Source organism: Cyanistes caeruleus, chromosome 2 (genome assembly GCF_971803275.1).
Source record: "Cyanistes caeruleus chromosome 2, bCyaCae1.hap1.1, whole genome shotgun sequence".
Taxonomy (NCBI): domain Eukaryota; kingdom Metazoa; phylum Chordata; class Aves; order Passeriformes; family Paridae; genus Cyanistes; species Cyanistes caeruleus.
Window position 1 is genome coordinate 39,801,043 of NC_141702.1, and position 17,029 is coordinate 39,818,071.

At 36.3% G+C, this 17,029-nt stretch overlaps 1 protein-coding gene across 12 annotated transcripts in view; it reads left to right on the forward strand.

Moving 5' to 3' along the window:
- LOC111925702 (uncharacterized) overlaps window positions 1-17,029 on the forward strand; it is a 198,231-nt gene that overhangs the window by 159,176 nt on the left and 22,026 nt on the right. For 9 of the 12 annotated variants that reach the window (XR_015283034.1, XM_086876592.1, XM_086876593.1 and 6 more), the window contains one exon: window positions 3,855-3,935. The exons of 1 other annotated variant lie outside the window; for it this stretch is intronic. Coding sequence is in view for 10 of the 11 variants with exons in the window: in XM_086876592.1 (XP_086732718.1) it covers window positions 3,855-3,935 (81 nt within the window). In the remaining variant the exon portion in view is untranslated. Of the gene's footprint in view, window positions 1-3,854; window positions 3,936-7,618; window positions 9,773-17,029 lie in introns of those variants that run through there. 2 more of the 12 variants (XM_086876596.1, XM_086876600.1) reach the window with 1 other exon arrangement.

Genomic DNA, 17,029 nt, shown 5'->3' on the forward strand with positions numbered 1-17,029 from the left:
TTTTAAAGCATACTTTACCTGTGCTTTCGGAGGTGTAGCTCCCAGCAGAGGGAAAGTGTAATTTCATAGCATTCTGAAGTCAGTATCATCAGTTAAAAACTATCTTACCTGTGTGGAAAACGAGTCTAGAAAAGCTGTGGTTATTTAGGACATTGTGCTCTCCAATGTTTCCAGTGAATCATTCATCTTAAATATATTTATAAATAAAACTTACAAAGCTAAAAATGTAATTTGGAAATCTGTTAAGAATAATCAGGCTCAAAAACTCCTCCTGGACTTTTTGTGGCAGGTACCTGAACCTATAGGGAGAGTGATTTGTTTCTTTGCTGCTGTACCAGGAAACATTTAGTGAAACTGGTATTTCCCTTGTTCCTCTCTATTTAAGGTTCCCCATTTTTTATTTTTTGCAGTTTTCTTTCTTTATCCACACTCCTCATATATCTAGCTTTTTTAATTCCCTTTTTCTTAGCTTTTCCCTGAACTCATATTTCTTTTCACTTTCCCATTCCCAGTATTTTTACTGGTTTTCCTTTTCTTTTGAATGTTTTCCATCTTTCCCTCAGAGACTCGCTACTGAAATTCCTTCACAAACCCCTGTAATCCTTCTTGCAGTGGTTCACTAGCCACATTTCTAGCTGAAATCTAGAGATATTACAGAAGTTCCTGCACAAGAAAAGTTGCCAGGGTTTATCTACCTGTGGTTCAAATATCGAGTCGTTGCATTTCTGCTTTCTGATTACCTGAGATTTTTGAGAGATTTTGATGAACAATCTCTCTGTCTACTAAGCAGTGTTCAAACTATAGGGTATACAAGTATTCATGTAATTTTCATATTTGCACAATCAGTAGTCTCACTCAGCAATTGGTATTTCACTAATAATATCCAAACAAACATAATTTCCCAAATTATAGAAAATTCAGACAAAAAATATGCTTTAAGGTTTGTTGTGGTCTGTTGGAGGATATCAAATACTTAAGAGAATAAATGTTATTTTTGTTAATTTGAGGATTAGTACTCCTACCAAGTTTCATGGGTACAAAAACAAGTAAGTAAAAAATAATTCATTGTTTTGGTTTTTTTTTCCCCTAAGGCTATTACTGTTATACAGTAGTATATGGTAGCTTGGTACTACATAACACCAAAAGTTTAACTTTTGGTTGATTTTTAAGGTAATATTTTTTGGTGTCTTTCTAGCACATTCTGAATTTTGAGATATACTCTTCCAACAGTTAATAGGTAAATTGCTCTGTTAGAGGCGTCTGTGCCAATACAAGTTGGTGCATTTGGTCCTTCAGCTCCCAGGAACCTGTGAAAGACAGGGGCACCAGCCCATGCTGTTTTGGGCTGGTTCCTCCAGCCTGCAGTCCTTCAGCTTCAAAAGCAAATGAGACAGCAAATAACATTTGTTGCTGTTGCGTTGAGTACTCACAGTCTGAAATGTGCCATTTCCAGACATTACACACCAGTACAAACCCCATTATATGTGTTACATGTTACCCAGAGAGGAACTCTTAATTCTGGTTTGCTGTCCATAGTTGCTACAGATACACTTATAAGAAGTCTTCCTACAGGATCTGTAAATCAAAAATTACCTTTTAGCTATGCCATAATTTAAAGCAATGTAAATACATAAAAGTAAAGGTCTGCGCATTGTTGGTAATGCACATGACTGCTTGCTGTGTTATGTACAGAATGATCCATATGCCACCCATACTGAAACTGGTTATTAAATATGCTGGCTCAGTTTACTGGTAGCTCTAATACACTTCTGTAACGAGGCACTACTTGTAACATCAAAGCAGGGGAGACATTAGCTCTTTTCCCCTATAGCCTCTGACCTGAAAGCTTTGCTTTTTATCTCTGTATAAAAGGAAAATATTCTTTTCAAAGAAGCCTGGATAGAATGTGGATATTTTCTCCCCTGTAGAATAAGAGCCTGTGAAAGTAATCTACAATTTTTCATCTTTTTTCAGAGTATTGTTTCTTTTTGGACATCATGCCTCTTTGAGAGTTAAAACTCTTGCTTTCAAGTAATAGTGACTGGGAGTGGAAGTGCTTTCAAAATCCTGATGTACCTCTGTTTTCTGTAACCCTGTCAGCCTGAAGAAAAGTGATGGAACATTTCTATTTTTGAAAGAGCAATATATTGTGTAAGAGAAAGAAAATAAAGTTTGAGAAATAGTTCATACTCAAAATAATGGGTAAGATACAAATCAAATCAATTTTACACAGGGTTTGTAAGGGAGCCAACTTTTGGCAAATCAAAACTGTATTTTATCTTGCAGATGTTTCCACTTATTTTTTAAAAATAAAAATAAAAATCATATAGGAAGTCATTTTCTCAAGTGTATTTGAACTTTTAAATGGATTGGATCATCTTGTCTTCTGACCTTTAAGTATCAGGTTTTTTTGTGTAATCTAGCTTGCCTTGTTTCAGTTCAACATTTTAGGATTCTTGACCTTTTGGCTTTTAGATTCTTAAGTTGAGCTGTCTTAGAGAGGGTTGGTCTTCAGAAAGAGCTAAGTATACAATGCCAAAATTTTTTTCTGCTGTATGATCTACACAATTACTTTTGAGTATCTTATCACTTGCTCAGAGGCAATCTCAAGGAAAGGACTGCTGACTTAAACAAACATAGGTACAGTAAACAGAAAAAGGAAGACCAAACATAAATGAACATATCACAAGTTGTTAGTATTTTGCTCTTATAAAGATATTTCAATCCTAAATTTTAAATTATCTTCCAAATAATTTCTAAACTCACGACCACTGATTATATTACAGGTAGTGTAGAGTTCCATACTAGCATTATCTGGACTCCAATCTTTCTAATATGATTTAAAATGTCTTTTTCTATCTGTGTTCATTGCAATGACTCTTTCCTAGAATCCAAACAGGAAACAGAAGAATCATCTCTTTTCTGCAATAGCTGGCTTCTGAGATGGCATTAAGCGTTATTCAGTCTATGACACTTAACTCACAGTGGTGTTAAGTCAGTGATTAATTCAATGAAAACTCATTGATTTTTGGATGCTTTAGGCAGGCTTTCTTATAAATATGAATAGTTTTTTGAGGTGGGTGTTTTGAAATTTAGCCTGGGCTTAACTGCTTTTCCACACCCTTCCTAAAAATTGCTTAGCCAAAGGAAGTGTGACACAGTCCAATTCTGATATAGTGGCATAATTAAAAAGAAAATAAAGCTTCTCCATTTTCTCTGTAAGACTTCATATGAATAAATAAATTTCAAACTTTCTTCTGCTGGAAAAAAATTAATCCCTGGTTTGGGTTTTTAATTAAGGTACATAATTTCATGATACTCACAGAAGTGCAGACTAGCATATACTTTTAAGCATAAATACTTTTATTTACAGAGTAAGACAGAACAGCATTAGTGTAGGCTTTAAAAAATGTTGTATTACTTTTTGTTTTTAATGTATTGTTTTTCTTTGGTTTTTGACTGTAGCAGAGAAACATTTTTCTTGCAGAGTTTTCTTAATAGGAAGCACGTATTTGTTCTTAAGTTATACATATTTTATCATGTTCTAGAGGTAGTAGGAATTATGTCCCTAAAATACTTCCCAGGAATTTTTTAAGCAGAAATGTAAAAAGGAGAAGAGAACTGAATTTATGGGTTGTTTGGTTTTGGTTTGGTTTTTTTCCCCCAGATTGTAATAATTAATAATTTAGAAATATCAAAATGTTTTCAAAACGTAAATATAAGTAAATTATGCATTAAACTTGTAGAGCTAGTTAGAATAATCTGAAACCATCTGCCAAAAATGAGTATCTTAGCTTACATTCAACTAATATGCCAGCTTATGGTTACTTACATTTTACTCCTGTTTGCCACAGGTGAAGTGGGTGAATATCAGACAGCTCATTATAGAGACATGCAAGCTGCATTCCCAAAGTAGGATGACAGAACAAGTCATGGTATGTATTGTAATTTCAGTTCTACAATACATCTTCAAGCTGTCTGAGGTAAAATGCTTACTAAGCACTGCATTGGGGCTGTCAGATTTCTTCATGGGGTGGTAATTAAATTGAGGCAGCTCTATCGTTTATTTTGTGGAACTAAGCCAGAATTATCTGTATCCTAAAAATATTCTGCTGTAGACTGCTGGTTGTAGCAGGAGCACAATTTTTTGCATATAAATTCTTTTTTATGGTAAACATCCTATTTCTCTCTGGTTTTTCCCACCTCCATAGGTTATGGGGGAGGAGATGGTATTTTGCTTAACAATGCAGACATTTGGGCTGGATTCCAGTTGTGACTAATAAGGATAAAGGATTGATGGTCCTTGTGGCCAAAGGTGGCTTTAAAGTTTCCTGCCTGATTTACAGTGTTCTTAGCCCTGGTATAATTTAGAATAGCCTGGGGTCCAGTCAGCCATGGCTGGCTACTGCCTCAAAAATAAAGCTGAATGCATGTGAGGATTCAATGTGATAAATGCTTCTTTTGGTCATTTCGGGAGACCAACTTCATTATTAAAACACACAGGAGATGCTGTGCTGGGTCGGACCAAGGGTTCCGGCAGCTCAACAGCGTGTCTCTGCCAGCACTCTGGCATTCTGCTATGAAAATCAGAGCTATTCCAAAGTGACCCTGCCTCAGAAATAGTGCTCAGGATGTAGTGTCTTCTCCATACTGTCATTCATGTTCTTCCTGAAAGAAGGCAGTGGGAATTGCAGATAACTTTAATGATATAGGTGGATTTATAGAGCATCATGATTATGTTCTTGTCTTCTTATCTGCTTGCTTTCTAGTGAATCTAACCTTTCTGAAACTTGTAAGTTACCTAAAAACTATGGTGAGATAGGAAGCACAACTGAAACTAGTTGAATATCAAAAGTACATGGAACTCATATAACTGCAAATTTGATTCCAAAGGTATTTTTAAGATTGGAAAGGGTGGGGCTGATGTGTAAAGGAGGCTCTCATTGGACAAGTTTCCTATGATGCACAAATGAGTTTATTTTATAATTCAACATCCTTTAGAAAATTGTTTGGATTGGGTTCAGTTGATTTAGTCAGACAGTGAGAACAAAAACTGGGGAGGAAATAACATACAGATGCAAAACAGTTTTCAAGTGTACAGTGTGGAAGAACTGTTAATGGATTATCTGGAAATAAATGAAATCTCCCGCAAAAGCTATAGTTTAATTTTTTACTTTTTTTAAGGAATGGTGGTGGATATGAATACATTATGAGAAATGCTGAAACCCACAGTTTACTTGAAAAAAATGTGTCAAAATGGTTGTCATTTTCCAAACTGAAATAAATAAATATATGGAAGTACTTAAATCAGTGTCCAATAAATAGCTACATTAAACAGAAAAGTATTACATAAGAAAGAAGTTGGAAAGTGTGGGCTTTATTCATGGGCTCTCCATTGCTTGGGCTCTTCCTATAGTCAGAAAAAAGAAAAAGGTATGGATTCCTATGGGGGAATTCAGAATAAGAATCTGAATTAACTTGGCTCTCACTTTGAAGCACAATTTGTCATCAAAGGATATTGTGACAGAAGACAGTGCAACTGTTTCATTAAGAGCATCTCTTATACCATTCTCTATGAAAAAAGCTTTTTGTTGTTGAAAGATGTGATTTGCCATTTTAAAAACATATATGTATGGATGTGACTCAGATATCTTGTACATTACAAATATTTTTTTTTGAGATTAATTTTCCTTATTAATTTATATTTTCTCCATGATTATTGAATTTTGAAACACATTATCTCCTAGCTTATTTGTATTTTCTTTTACCTTTGGTAAACCATGCTATATACATGTCCACATGCTTTACTTTTACTGCAGGTTTTTTCTGGTTCCCTTGTCATATTTACTTCATTCTGTTTGATCTACCATACTTAATGAACAACAGTTTTCACTTAGAATAATCTTTATGCTTGTTCAAATTTTAACTAGGATATTGTGATGGTATTACTGATGTTACACTAAGTCCCTCATCCTGCAAAGGCTCATTCATGTTTCTCACTCTGCACAATCTGAGCAGTCCCACTGGAGTTCAAGAGTTACACACAAGAGCATAAAGCTTTGTGTCCTAATTGCCTTTAGTGGACTCATTTCCAGTATCACAAAGCCCCATTTTAGGGACCGTTGCTTAGATCTGAAAATGCACACTTCACTGGAAACTATTGTAAAAATATGTCCTCAGCTGGAACCTGGAGAACAGAATTTTAATCTGGAGTAAATTAAGCCTATATCTTGAGGGATACATCTTGACCAGCAGCATTTTATGACTATCTGACAATCTTTTGTACTCTTGAAACATAGAAATGGCTTTATTTCTGTGCTTATGTTTTCACAGTTGCAGTTCATATCACAAAGCATGAGGCAGTGAAAGCAGTGCATTTGATTTTGTCCCCCCACTCTTCTGTTCTGAGGAAAGTAGCTAGAATAACAGGCAGTAATTAGCTTTCAGCCAAATTGTGTATGAAATTTTAGTCTGTATACTCATTGCGCCTATGTCAGCCTGAAGATTAAAGGCTTCTTAACTACATAGTGGCACAACAGCTGAGCAAGCTGTGACAGAGCCAGTGGGGTTTGTTGTATAGTAACTGGTCTGTGGATCACTGGAAGAGTCTGGATTTCTGTGTCCAATACAGACAAACAGAAGTCTACCTTCTTGTCTCTGTCTGTTTCAGTAGATCACCGTGTATCACTGGGGATTTCAACGTAGCTGACACAATTTCTGCTAATATTCATTGACATGGTAGATGCACAGACCCCAATAAAGTTAATGTTTAGCCATCCCTGCTTTTGGCAGCATGCTGCAGCTTACTAATTAATTTGGTTGCTGTTTGTGCTTTTTTTCTTACCACTGTGGATATAATCAATGGCTATCAGATGTTCTACAGTCAGGAAGACAGCTGCGAAAATGTACTTTGGAGTTATATTGAGATTATCCTTCAAGTTTCATTATTAGCATGAAAATAGCAAAAATATTATTAGCAAAAGTATTCTAATGCATTTTTAAATAGAGAGCTTATAAGCAATGGACTGTATCCTCTTCCATTGGAGGTATCCTAAACAGAACGAAGCAAAAGTAAATCAATGTCAGATAATTTTGCTTTCTTGACTTGGGACAGCCAAAACTTTCTTCAGCTGTACCAGACTGCCATCTTGGCTTTCCATCATGGAAATTCAGAATGCCAATCTTCAATTACGCTTTCTCACTGTTTCCTTGTGTCACTTATTTCTTCTGGCAAACCTATCATTTGCATCTGATTTGAAATAATTAATATCTGGTTCTAACCAGTCTGTGAGTTTTGCTAGTTGTTTTTTCTTTGCTTGGAAATGAAATTAGGTCAATTCCATTTTACTTCATATAACATGCAAATGAATTAGATGGTGTAAACATTACTGCTCTAAGCTAGAAGACTGATCATCTGGAGACCTCAACATGCCCTCAGATTGGAGAAAGGAAGGTTCCTAGGAAGTTCACCTTCTCAGTTAGTATGAAAAAATTATTTTTGATATATAGGTTTGATTTCCTTTTCTATTTCTTGAAGATGTCATCTCTAGGGTCCTGAGTTGAGGGAGGAAGAGAAGAACAAACAGATTTATAATTCATGTCCTTTTTTTGTGCCTAGAGTGTCAGAAAGAAGTGAAGATGGATGGATTCAATGGGTGCAATGGGTACAGTCTTCTTGAAAATATTGTCCTCCCACATTCATTTTCAAAATATTGATGATTGGATAATGTTTCAAAGAACCAGCTTTTAACAAATACCGTCAATGCAAGTGATGGTGATAAGAGCTCAGTGGATAAACAAGCTTGGAAGAATGTTTTGAGGAGTAAGGGACATACTATGATGGATGTCATGGAAGGTAATGGCAAATGGCAAATTTGACTTCAGTAGAACAGAAGTCCATATTTTGTATGTTTTAAAACAAAGAGGTAGCAAGGAATAGTCCGTGGTACTCTCAAGGTTTAATGTCTTCTCTAATATCTTGCTGATATTAGGTCGTGTGATCCATTTAGTGTCCCTGTGCCCCTTATGCTATTTGCCCAGTAAGGCTGATCCAGAAAGGGGATTAGAAATACTCTAGGCACCACTGCATTTTAAAATTTCTTTAAATGAAATCAGAGGGTGTTTTTTCCTAATAGTTACTTTCCAGGCAGAAATCAATTAGTCTAATAGTGTTACTCTTCTCCAAAATGGAATTGTACTGGACTGGTTTGATGTCTTCTTATAATTGCACACGGTATGGTTCTTTGGCTCTTATCTCTCCCTCTGTCTGTGAATTTGAAACCATCAGGAAGATGTCACATTGGTATGAGTATTCTTCAGTGATAAGAACAGTAATTGTTGTAGGGAGACTTCTTAATCTTGGGTCACTCAAATCCCTTTTAAAGACAGCAGGTGCTCTCCAGAACAAGCATTAACAAGAAGAGATTATGAGGTAACCTGTTGTTCTTTATATCTCAGCATCTCTTGACAAAGCTTACCATCAGGCACTGTGTTCAGAAGCCAGTCAGTACAGGAAAAAAAATCAAACATGACTCAGGAAGGAACTAACGTTTTCAGTACTAAAGAGCAGATTCATTTTAAAGGGTGAATACTGAGAAGTGTTACAGGGAAATTTATATTTAGATAACTATATGAGTAAATAATAAAAGCAAGAAATAAATTGGCAGAGGCTGAAAAAACAGAGCTGCAGATAACCATGGTATATTGCAATCAGAAAAAAAGTTGTTTCCTCAGAAATCAAAATCTGAAACTGCATCTTGCCAGATTTGCACTGTGTTGAAATTCTTTGTACATTGTATCCCTCATATTCTTCCCATGGCAAACACGGTGAAAGCAAGTTAGTCATTCATATTGTCAGACTCTGGCACTGCTAACAGTATGACTTCATACAGATGTGCTGGTGGGCTGATGATGATGTGGGTTGCTTGCCTGTTATTTTCAACTCTCAAAATTTATGATTTTCTGGATCCAGATGCCAACTAAATTTTGTTCAAATAAGAATTTTGTTTTCCAGTTCTGTCCATTTCCATCAAGACTGTGGCACAAAATTAGCTGTGTAAAGCAGGTCTGTGGAAATCTTTGGGAGGCCAGGAATTAAGCATAGGATAAATCATTGCATTCAGATGATAAAACCACTTTCAAAACCAGTTCAAGGAAACTTTATAAAAAGGTATTTAGATCCAAAGGTGTAGTTAGCACTTGCTAAGAACACACTAATCTCAGGGAGTGTTAGGGACTTAACCCTTCTTCCCTCTACTTGGAAAAAAAAACCAGCTAGGCACCTATCTCTGCCTCTAAGTTCCTCAAATACTTTTTAAAAAATCTGGCCTTTGATAACTCAAATCCCCTTGACTTTCTGTAAGGCTTTTCATCCTGAATTCTAGATCCTCATAGGTTTAGAGTGTCTAACACTCTTAAATTAAAATATGAGTTAAAGGCCCAGGTTCTTTTGAGAAGCTGAACCTTGGTGCTCAAGTCATTTCTGCAAAGGAATGTTAGACTACTAATTCCCTCAGGTTCTTGAGAAATATTTTCCTGTCACATCTGAGAAACTATTCTAGAGGAATTTACTTTGTTAATCACTTCCTTTGTCCCAAACTTTGTATAACAACTTTGTGTAAAATTTATTATGGAGAATTTTTTTTCTCCAAAAGAATCATAAAACGCTTTTTATGAAATGAAAAATTATGACAAAAGTATATATTTATGCTTTCAGGAGGCAAATGTGTTTTTTAATGGAATTTAAATAAATGGAATTTTTATGATGAAAAAAGGCTACAGTAAAAGCAGTGATTATGTTTTTCATAGTTCATTTGCCTCCCTTGCCCTGAAGATCTCGTACAGAAGTGAAATGAGATCCCTGGTGAAGCCTACAATGTCATTGACTCTGAAGAAGGACTCAGAGACCCATTGGTGTTTAATGACCCTTACTAGCCTTCACTAAAGAAACTGGTATGATCCACTAAAGGAGACATATGGTTCTTTGGAATTATAAAGAAACACTGTTTTCTTCATGGGTAAACATTGTAGTCATGCATCTCTAAACACTGCCTGGTTTTAGATGACTGCTTTTAAAATGGCTGTCCAAATTTGGTGAGGAATTGCATCCATTTTTCATTAGTACTTGACCAACAGCAGTGGTCTTTTTCCAATACTGCAATCATGCAATTTTAATGCTCTTATTATTCTGCACTATCGTATCAGACTGAACAAAACACAACAGATAAGAAAGCTGAACTACACAATAAAGAGCAACTGGACTGCTTTATAGGGCATGGGCACATTGTATAATACAATCATGTGGTGATATTCCAGAGTTATAGGTAAGCGTTGGAAAATTAGGATATTTCTGTATTCATTTCTTTGTGAAATTGAAGTATGTACTTTACTGCAGTTAGACATAGGAAGGACAGTGGCAACGGAAGGGAAGGGAAGGGAAGGGAAGGGAAGGGAAGGGAAGGGAAGGGAAGGGAAGGGAAGGGAAGGGAAGGGAAGGGAAGGGAAGGGAAGGGAAGGGAAGGGAAGGGAAGGGAAGGGAAGGGAAGGGAAGGGAAGGGAAGGGAAGGGAAGGGAAGGGAAGGGAAGGGAAGGGAAGGGAAGGGAAGGGAAGGGAAGGGAAGGGAAGGGAAGGGAAGGGAAGGGAAGGGAAGGGAAGGGAAGGGAAGGGAAGGGCAAGAAGAAGAAAGGCGAGACAAGTATGAAACCCAACATTTAAAGGCAAAACAAAATAAAAACTGATTTTGCAATGAAGTAGACAGTAGTGGAGATTTAGCTAGGACAATATAGTAAACAAAAAGGAAATATTTTATTGCAGTCATATCGCAGAAAGAAAAGGGTGAGAACCTGTTGCATGAGAAGAATCTGGTTGCAGGCACCAATACAGTGCTGAATATATCTAAAACTCTCAATAGATATCCCAGTGTTGACAATTTTGATTGGTAATGTTGTACTTTGTGCTTCTCTCTCTCTGGTGTGTGTCCCAGAATGAAAACATCTCTATGACAGACCACTGACATTTTTCACTAATGCTGGAGATGCTGTACCTGTGGTAAAACAAGTGCAGTTATCTTAGTTTGAATTTTTCTAAAGGGTGCGCTCAATTTCTAAACTTTAACCATCCAGAGGAGAAAATATATTAAGCTATTGGATTTTTTTTCTTGATCAGTCTTTTTAGTGGATATCTTTTCACAGCTGCTTGTAAAAACAACATGATTCATTCTGCTATCTTATAATTTTTTCCTCCTTTAGTATACTTCTCAATGCTCCTTACTAGAGATGGAACTGAATCTTTTTTTTTTCTTTTAATTTTGTGAAATGTGACAATTTATGTAAACTTAGATTCCTTTTGAAAATCAGTTCAGCAGTTTTATGTAATGTACTTGTCATATGGGAATATTAATATGAAAGAAAAATGACATGGATATATAAGAAATTCAACTAACTGCCTGTTTAGAGGTATCAAAAAGCACAGTGATGAATACTCTGAAATATTTGTTGTAAGATTCTACTACTCTATATTCATCAGAGATGCAAATATTCAAAATTATTTTTGTCTAATGTTATCCCAATGATTAGGAACAACTGTAATCTATGTAGACTTCTACATGGCATATACCATGCATCATAGCCTTTATATTGCTGGGTAGAATCCTCTAACAGAAGTGCATGGTCCAGCTCAGAGTTTGAAATACTGTATTGGGAGGAATGGAAAAGATTATTTTGCCTCTCACACTGGGACTGCAGAAGGGAGAAAAATGGCTAGTAGGAATAGTCAGAAATTTGGACTTTCCTATGACGGGGCTGATGAAATGCAAGGCAGGGACGGTGCCCTGTAAAGGAGCCAAGTCATTTATTCTTGCTGGCAAGGCAAGAGTAAAGCAAGAGGAACTGTGATTCTCTGAGTCCCAATAAGACCTTTTTGCCCTATTCTGCTAATGTAAAGGGCTTTAGGATGGATTTGCATTAACTTTTGAGATACTTTGCACTATTAAACAGTTTAAACTTGACATTTCCAGTCAGTATTCATTCTCTAGGCTGCTCCCTGGTAGTACAATTGACTTCTCTTTAACCATCAAAGAGATGTATTTCAACAGCCCATCAGGATTGTCACCAAACTTGAGTGTTGTTTGTCCAAAGTATTCAGGAGGAATCAATTGACCACCTTTCTTCTTTACTGAATTGTTATCCATTGAATGTTAGTGGTGACCATAAACAAACTGTTTTGATATAATCATGCCAGTTTCAGTATCCTGCCTGATGAAGGCTGGGGGAAAGTGCAGAAGCATTTAAGGGACACTATTGCAATTTCCCTTTAAGAAATTTAGTATTCATTTGTTTTACTTTTTGTTGCATTAGTTATGAGGTGACTGAGGTGACTAAATGAATATGGAAAAAGCTGTACATAAAACAAAATCAATTAAGAGTTATCCAAAGAATGTAAATATATTTGATACTGCATTCTAGTTTGGAAGAAACTCAAATTTGAATAAGAGGTCTATTTTTCATTGAGTATGCCCTGCACAGACATAAAAAATGCCAGTAAAACAGATGGCATAATGATTTTGGTAGCTTGACAGACTTACCCCACTGCTTCATTTCTCTCTGTGTTGACTTTGTCCCTTACATTCCAAAGACGGATAAATATATTAACGTATAGTTTACCACACAGGTCAGGGGATCTTTCTCATTTGACCTTGAAAACAAATGTTCTGTCTGCTCTGCATGGATAATTCATAAGATTTAGTGGCTCATCTCTGTATGTTTGGCATTCAGAAATGTTGTTTCCCCAAATGTCTCATAGTCTTCTGCACCAGTTAGGTAGTGCACTGCAGCTGAAAGCTGGTTATACATTTATGGGGCCAGGCCCGTGCCACACAGTGATTTCTGGTTCTTTAACATGAAGGCACAGAATGCTGCCAGCACCATGGATGTTCCTATTTCTTGAGTAGCGGGACATACTGTTTGTATGTCTTTTGGGCACAGTTGGTTGAAGAAAAACATTTGATGCAATTTAGACAAAGAGAAAACAGGTAATAGATGGGCAACAATCACTTTTACAGAATTTTGCACTAATCAGTGAAATAACTGAATGGGGTTGTGTATGTGTTTGTGTAGAATCATAGCTGAGAAAAAATAGAGTGCAAAGAAAATAACATAACCTGAACTGTTAGAAGTTTGTGCTAGCTGAATTACTAGACAGTGATATCTAGTAAGAAACAGTACTTCAGTATAGATTAAGATGGAAGAAAAGTAAAATGACAGAGAAAAGGTGCAAGAATAAGGTCGGTTTTCTAGGTGAGACAACTAGAAGATGAAGTGAATACTGTACAATTTTAGGGGGTATATTTTTGAACATATTTCTGCTTAACTTCATACCTTCATGAGCAGCAGAATTCATGCTGGCTACAGGGTTAATAGAACAAAAACCTGATCCTGCTTCGGAGAGCTTGCAGTGAAGAGTAAGGTAAGCAAAGATTAGAATACTTTCAGGATACACCCCTCCACATCAGGAGGCAGTGAGACAGTATTGATCTGCTGGGTAAGCAGCAATCACATCTCATCAGTAGCTTAGTCATTATTGAGTCTCTAGTCATCATAGTAAAATAAAGATTTAATATGGGACTATGTCTGGGCATATATTCACAAAAACTAAACTAGTTGTTCATCTCCATTTTGCAGGACTATAGACTATTCTGTCTAGACAGAGAATATTTGTTAAGTTGTACGGGTGGGAACGCTCCTAATATTTTTTCTCAGACCAAATGAAATATAAAGACATTTTAAAGATGACTCATATTCTTGAAAGCATAGATACAAAAAAAGCCCCCTTCAATTGGCACAAGATATCACTTCCATAAAATTAGGCAGTTACCATAATATTCTGTTACTATTTATTTTTCTTCTATCCCTTCTGCAAGTCCTTGTGCTGCTACATGGTGAGCCTCAGCAACTGACCCAAACTAAAAATAATATGGCAAGAAAAAAACATGCGATTTCAGCTCCACAAGTTATCTAATCAGTCCCTTGTGTCACTATGAACAGGATTGTGCCAGAAGAGGTAAAGAGGTAAGAGATTCAAAAAATGAGAGCTATCAGCTCTTAGGAGCAGCACTAACTTTTTCTAGCTGACGGTGTACCTGGAATTGTGGTAGTAGAAAAGCTGTCCCCAGAAATAAGAAAAGTAATAACAGCATATTGCACCCAACGAAGGATGGTATTGATCTTGAGCTTATTGAATATTTGCCATTTCTATAAAGTCCTTGGCACACTAGCACCAGTAGTTGATTAGATATTTTTAAGAGATCCTAAAGAATTTAATGCTTTTTTTTAATACTGTGTCTGTGCCTATTAAAATATATACTGAATACTGTGCATAATTATGTTCATAAGAGAACAGTAGTAGGATAGCAGCTGAGATTTAATTAATTTTATGGACAGATAACAATTTTTAGTTGACAGCAAAGTTAATAAAGATGTGCTTGACTGGAGAAATCTAAGATCAGGAATGTAGTTTTGTCCTTGTCCTGGTGGCCAAGAGTAGCAAACGGTTCTACAGAGATTTGGGAAATATTCTGTTCTATCTGGGCTCATAGGCCTAAAACAGCAACAACCCCACTTTCCATGGGCAGCATGAACAAATTGTCTGTGCTCCTTGCATTTGCTCCCACTGCTGAAGAGGGACCTTTATCTGAGCCTTTTCTCTCTCTTTCTGGTCTCTGTGCTGAAGCTGCTTCAAAGGGCAGGCACTCTGTGCACTCTACAATTTAGGCATAACTTTAGAGTTCTTTGTGCCTTGGAGTTAAATGGCCCTGTTATGCTCAGATCCAAAGATGTGCCCATTGAAAGGAAAAGAGATATCACCCGTGGGACCTCCTGCCTTTGCAGGTGAACCAAAGCCAACCACCTCTAAGGCAACAGGGCAGGTACACTGGCACCCTGGTGCACCGCCAGCACGCAGATACCAGCATCCAACATGTACACCAAAACCACAGCCAGACCACAGGGGCTGCAGAGGTCTTCTAAGCTGAATTTGAGAGTACATTTTATTTCATCTGTATGTGCTTGGAGAATAGGGCATTCAAATTCTTGGATTGCATAGCAGTGTTAAGGTTTGTCCACTGTTCCCCACCATGCCCTTTCCAAAGTATGAATCCAAACCGAGGGTGTAGTAGTTTCAGCAATTTCTCCCACTCTTCCCTTTCTCTTCCTACTCCCCTCCAAGATGACAAAGAGTGACTATAGGGGGCAATACAACCTCACCATACACATACAGCCTCTGTACATTGGTTATATGCCACATTAATAGGTGGAAACATTTAAGAATCAGTTTTTACTTCTTGCTTTTGAGTAACGTGTGTCATGAGAGTGGTAAACTGTATTGTTACCTGGCTTCCACAAAATGGAAGGTTTTAACTTCAGATAAGCTTTTACTGGTTAGATGTTTTTTGTTTGTAAGTGAAAGTTAATAAATAGTGATTTTATTTCATACTACTAATTCAAATTAAAATCTAAAATAAAACGAGCCATGAAAACCAAACTAAGGTAATCTTGAAATTCATTTGACATTGATCTAAGCAGAACTGCTCCAAGTCTGTATGTATCTCATATTCATGTAATTCAATCTATATGCCTGTCAATATTTCTGCTGCAGTTTAATTTCTTCAGATCAGCTTCTTTCTCACTTAATGCAGACTTCCAGAAGTTAGTCCGGTTTACAGGGTTTAAATGATATTTTTATATTTTCTGGTACTTTTGTGTAAAAAATATTTACATATTAAAATTTCTGAATGAAAATCTAATTGTCATAACAACAAAAATATACCTGTATTAATTTTGTCCCATTTTTCCTACACTGATTGATGTGCACTTCACAGTAAGCAAGAAAAGAATGGTTACACAAAGATAATTTCCAGCTCTTCTTGTTCAATGGTGTAAAATTGTGTACCTGAGCTTTTCTTACTCAACCTTCCTGCTTTCTGTAAAGGAATAGTTAGAAGATGCAGAACTGAACTTCTGTTAACGTGATTAGAAAAGCTGTTGTTACAGACTATTTTCTATTATTTTAATTTTTGTCATTATAATTTTTTGACAGTTACTGTTTACCAGAGTTTCCCTGAAGCAAAAATGATTTAATGTTCAACACACACATTAAAATGTGTTCTATTTTCATACGTTAAAGCTGATAGAATAATAATTTAAGCAGAAATCTGTGCTTAACAGTGCAGCACATAGAATCTCTGAACACAGATGAAACTGAAACTTCTATCTGAAAGGAAAACAAAGGCAACAGTAATGTGCCTTAACAATTAGAGTTAGAGCGATGTGATATTTTTGTAATGAAATTCAAACCCAGTGAAGATAATGTGCTTTGGGTTTTGTTGTAGAAGCAAGGCATAGTTTGAAACCTGGGCTTTCATACTTGGTGACTTTATATTGGCTCATAACCAAACCCATAATTTTCACTAAAAGTTCCTTTTCAATTTTCTCATCCATTCAAACTCTGATCTGACTGCTAGGGACAGTAAGTCTCAAATTCTAGAGGAAAATCCACTGACTTCACTGAATGCTGAAAATTCTTAGTTTCTAATCCTCTAATGTGAGCACTTCAGGTTTACTCAATAGCTTACTGACCTTTACTTAGCCATGTACACATTTCAGTGGGAATTTTCAATGCTTTTTCACTAAAAATCGTGTTCAACAATATTTCCTGATCATTAAGACCTGTGTACCTAAAGCATAGACCGAGAACATCTTCTACAAGACCAGAATACAAATCTATACCTTTTCACAACCTCTTTTTTTCTGTCATTTGTTGGATTTATATGAAATCCAGTTTTAATAACTCCTGGTATTGGATATTGCTGGTGAATGTGACCAGTTGTTATGTATGGTGGTGTTAGAATTTGATCCTTCCTTTTCACTCTTTGTCCAAGAAGAATGCTTAAAGCCAAGATAGAAAATAATCCACTGAGATTGGTGGTCCATGTCTATCCACAAAAATAAAACCCAAAAATCCCCCAAAGCTGCAAAA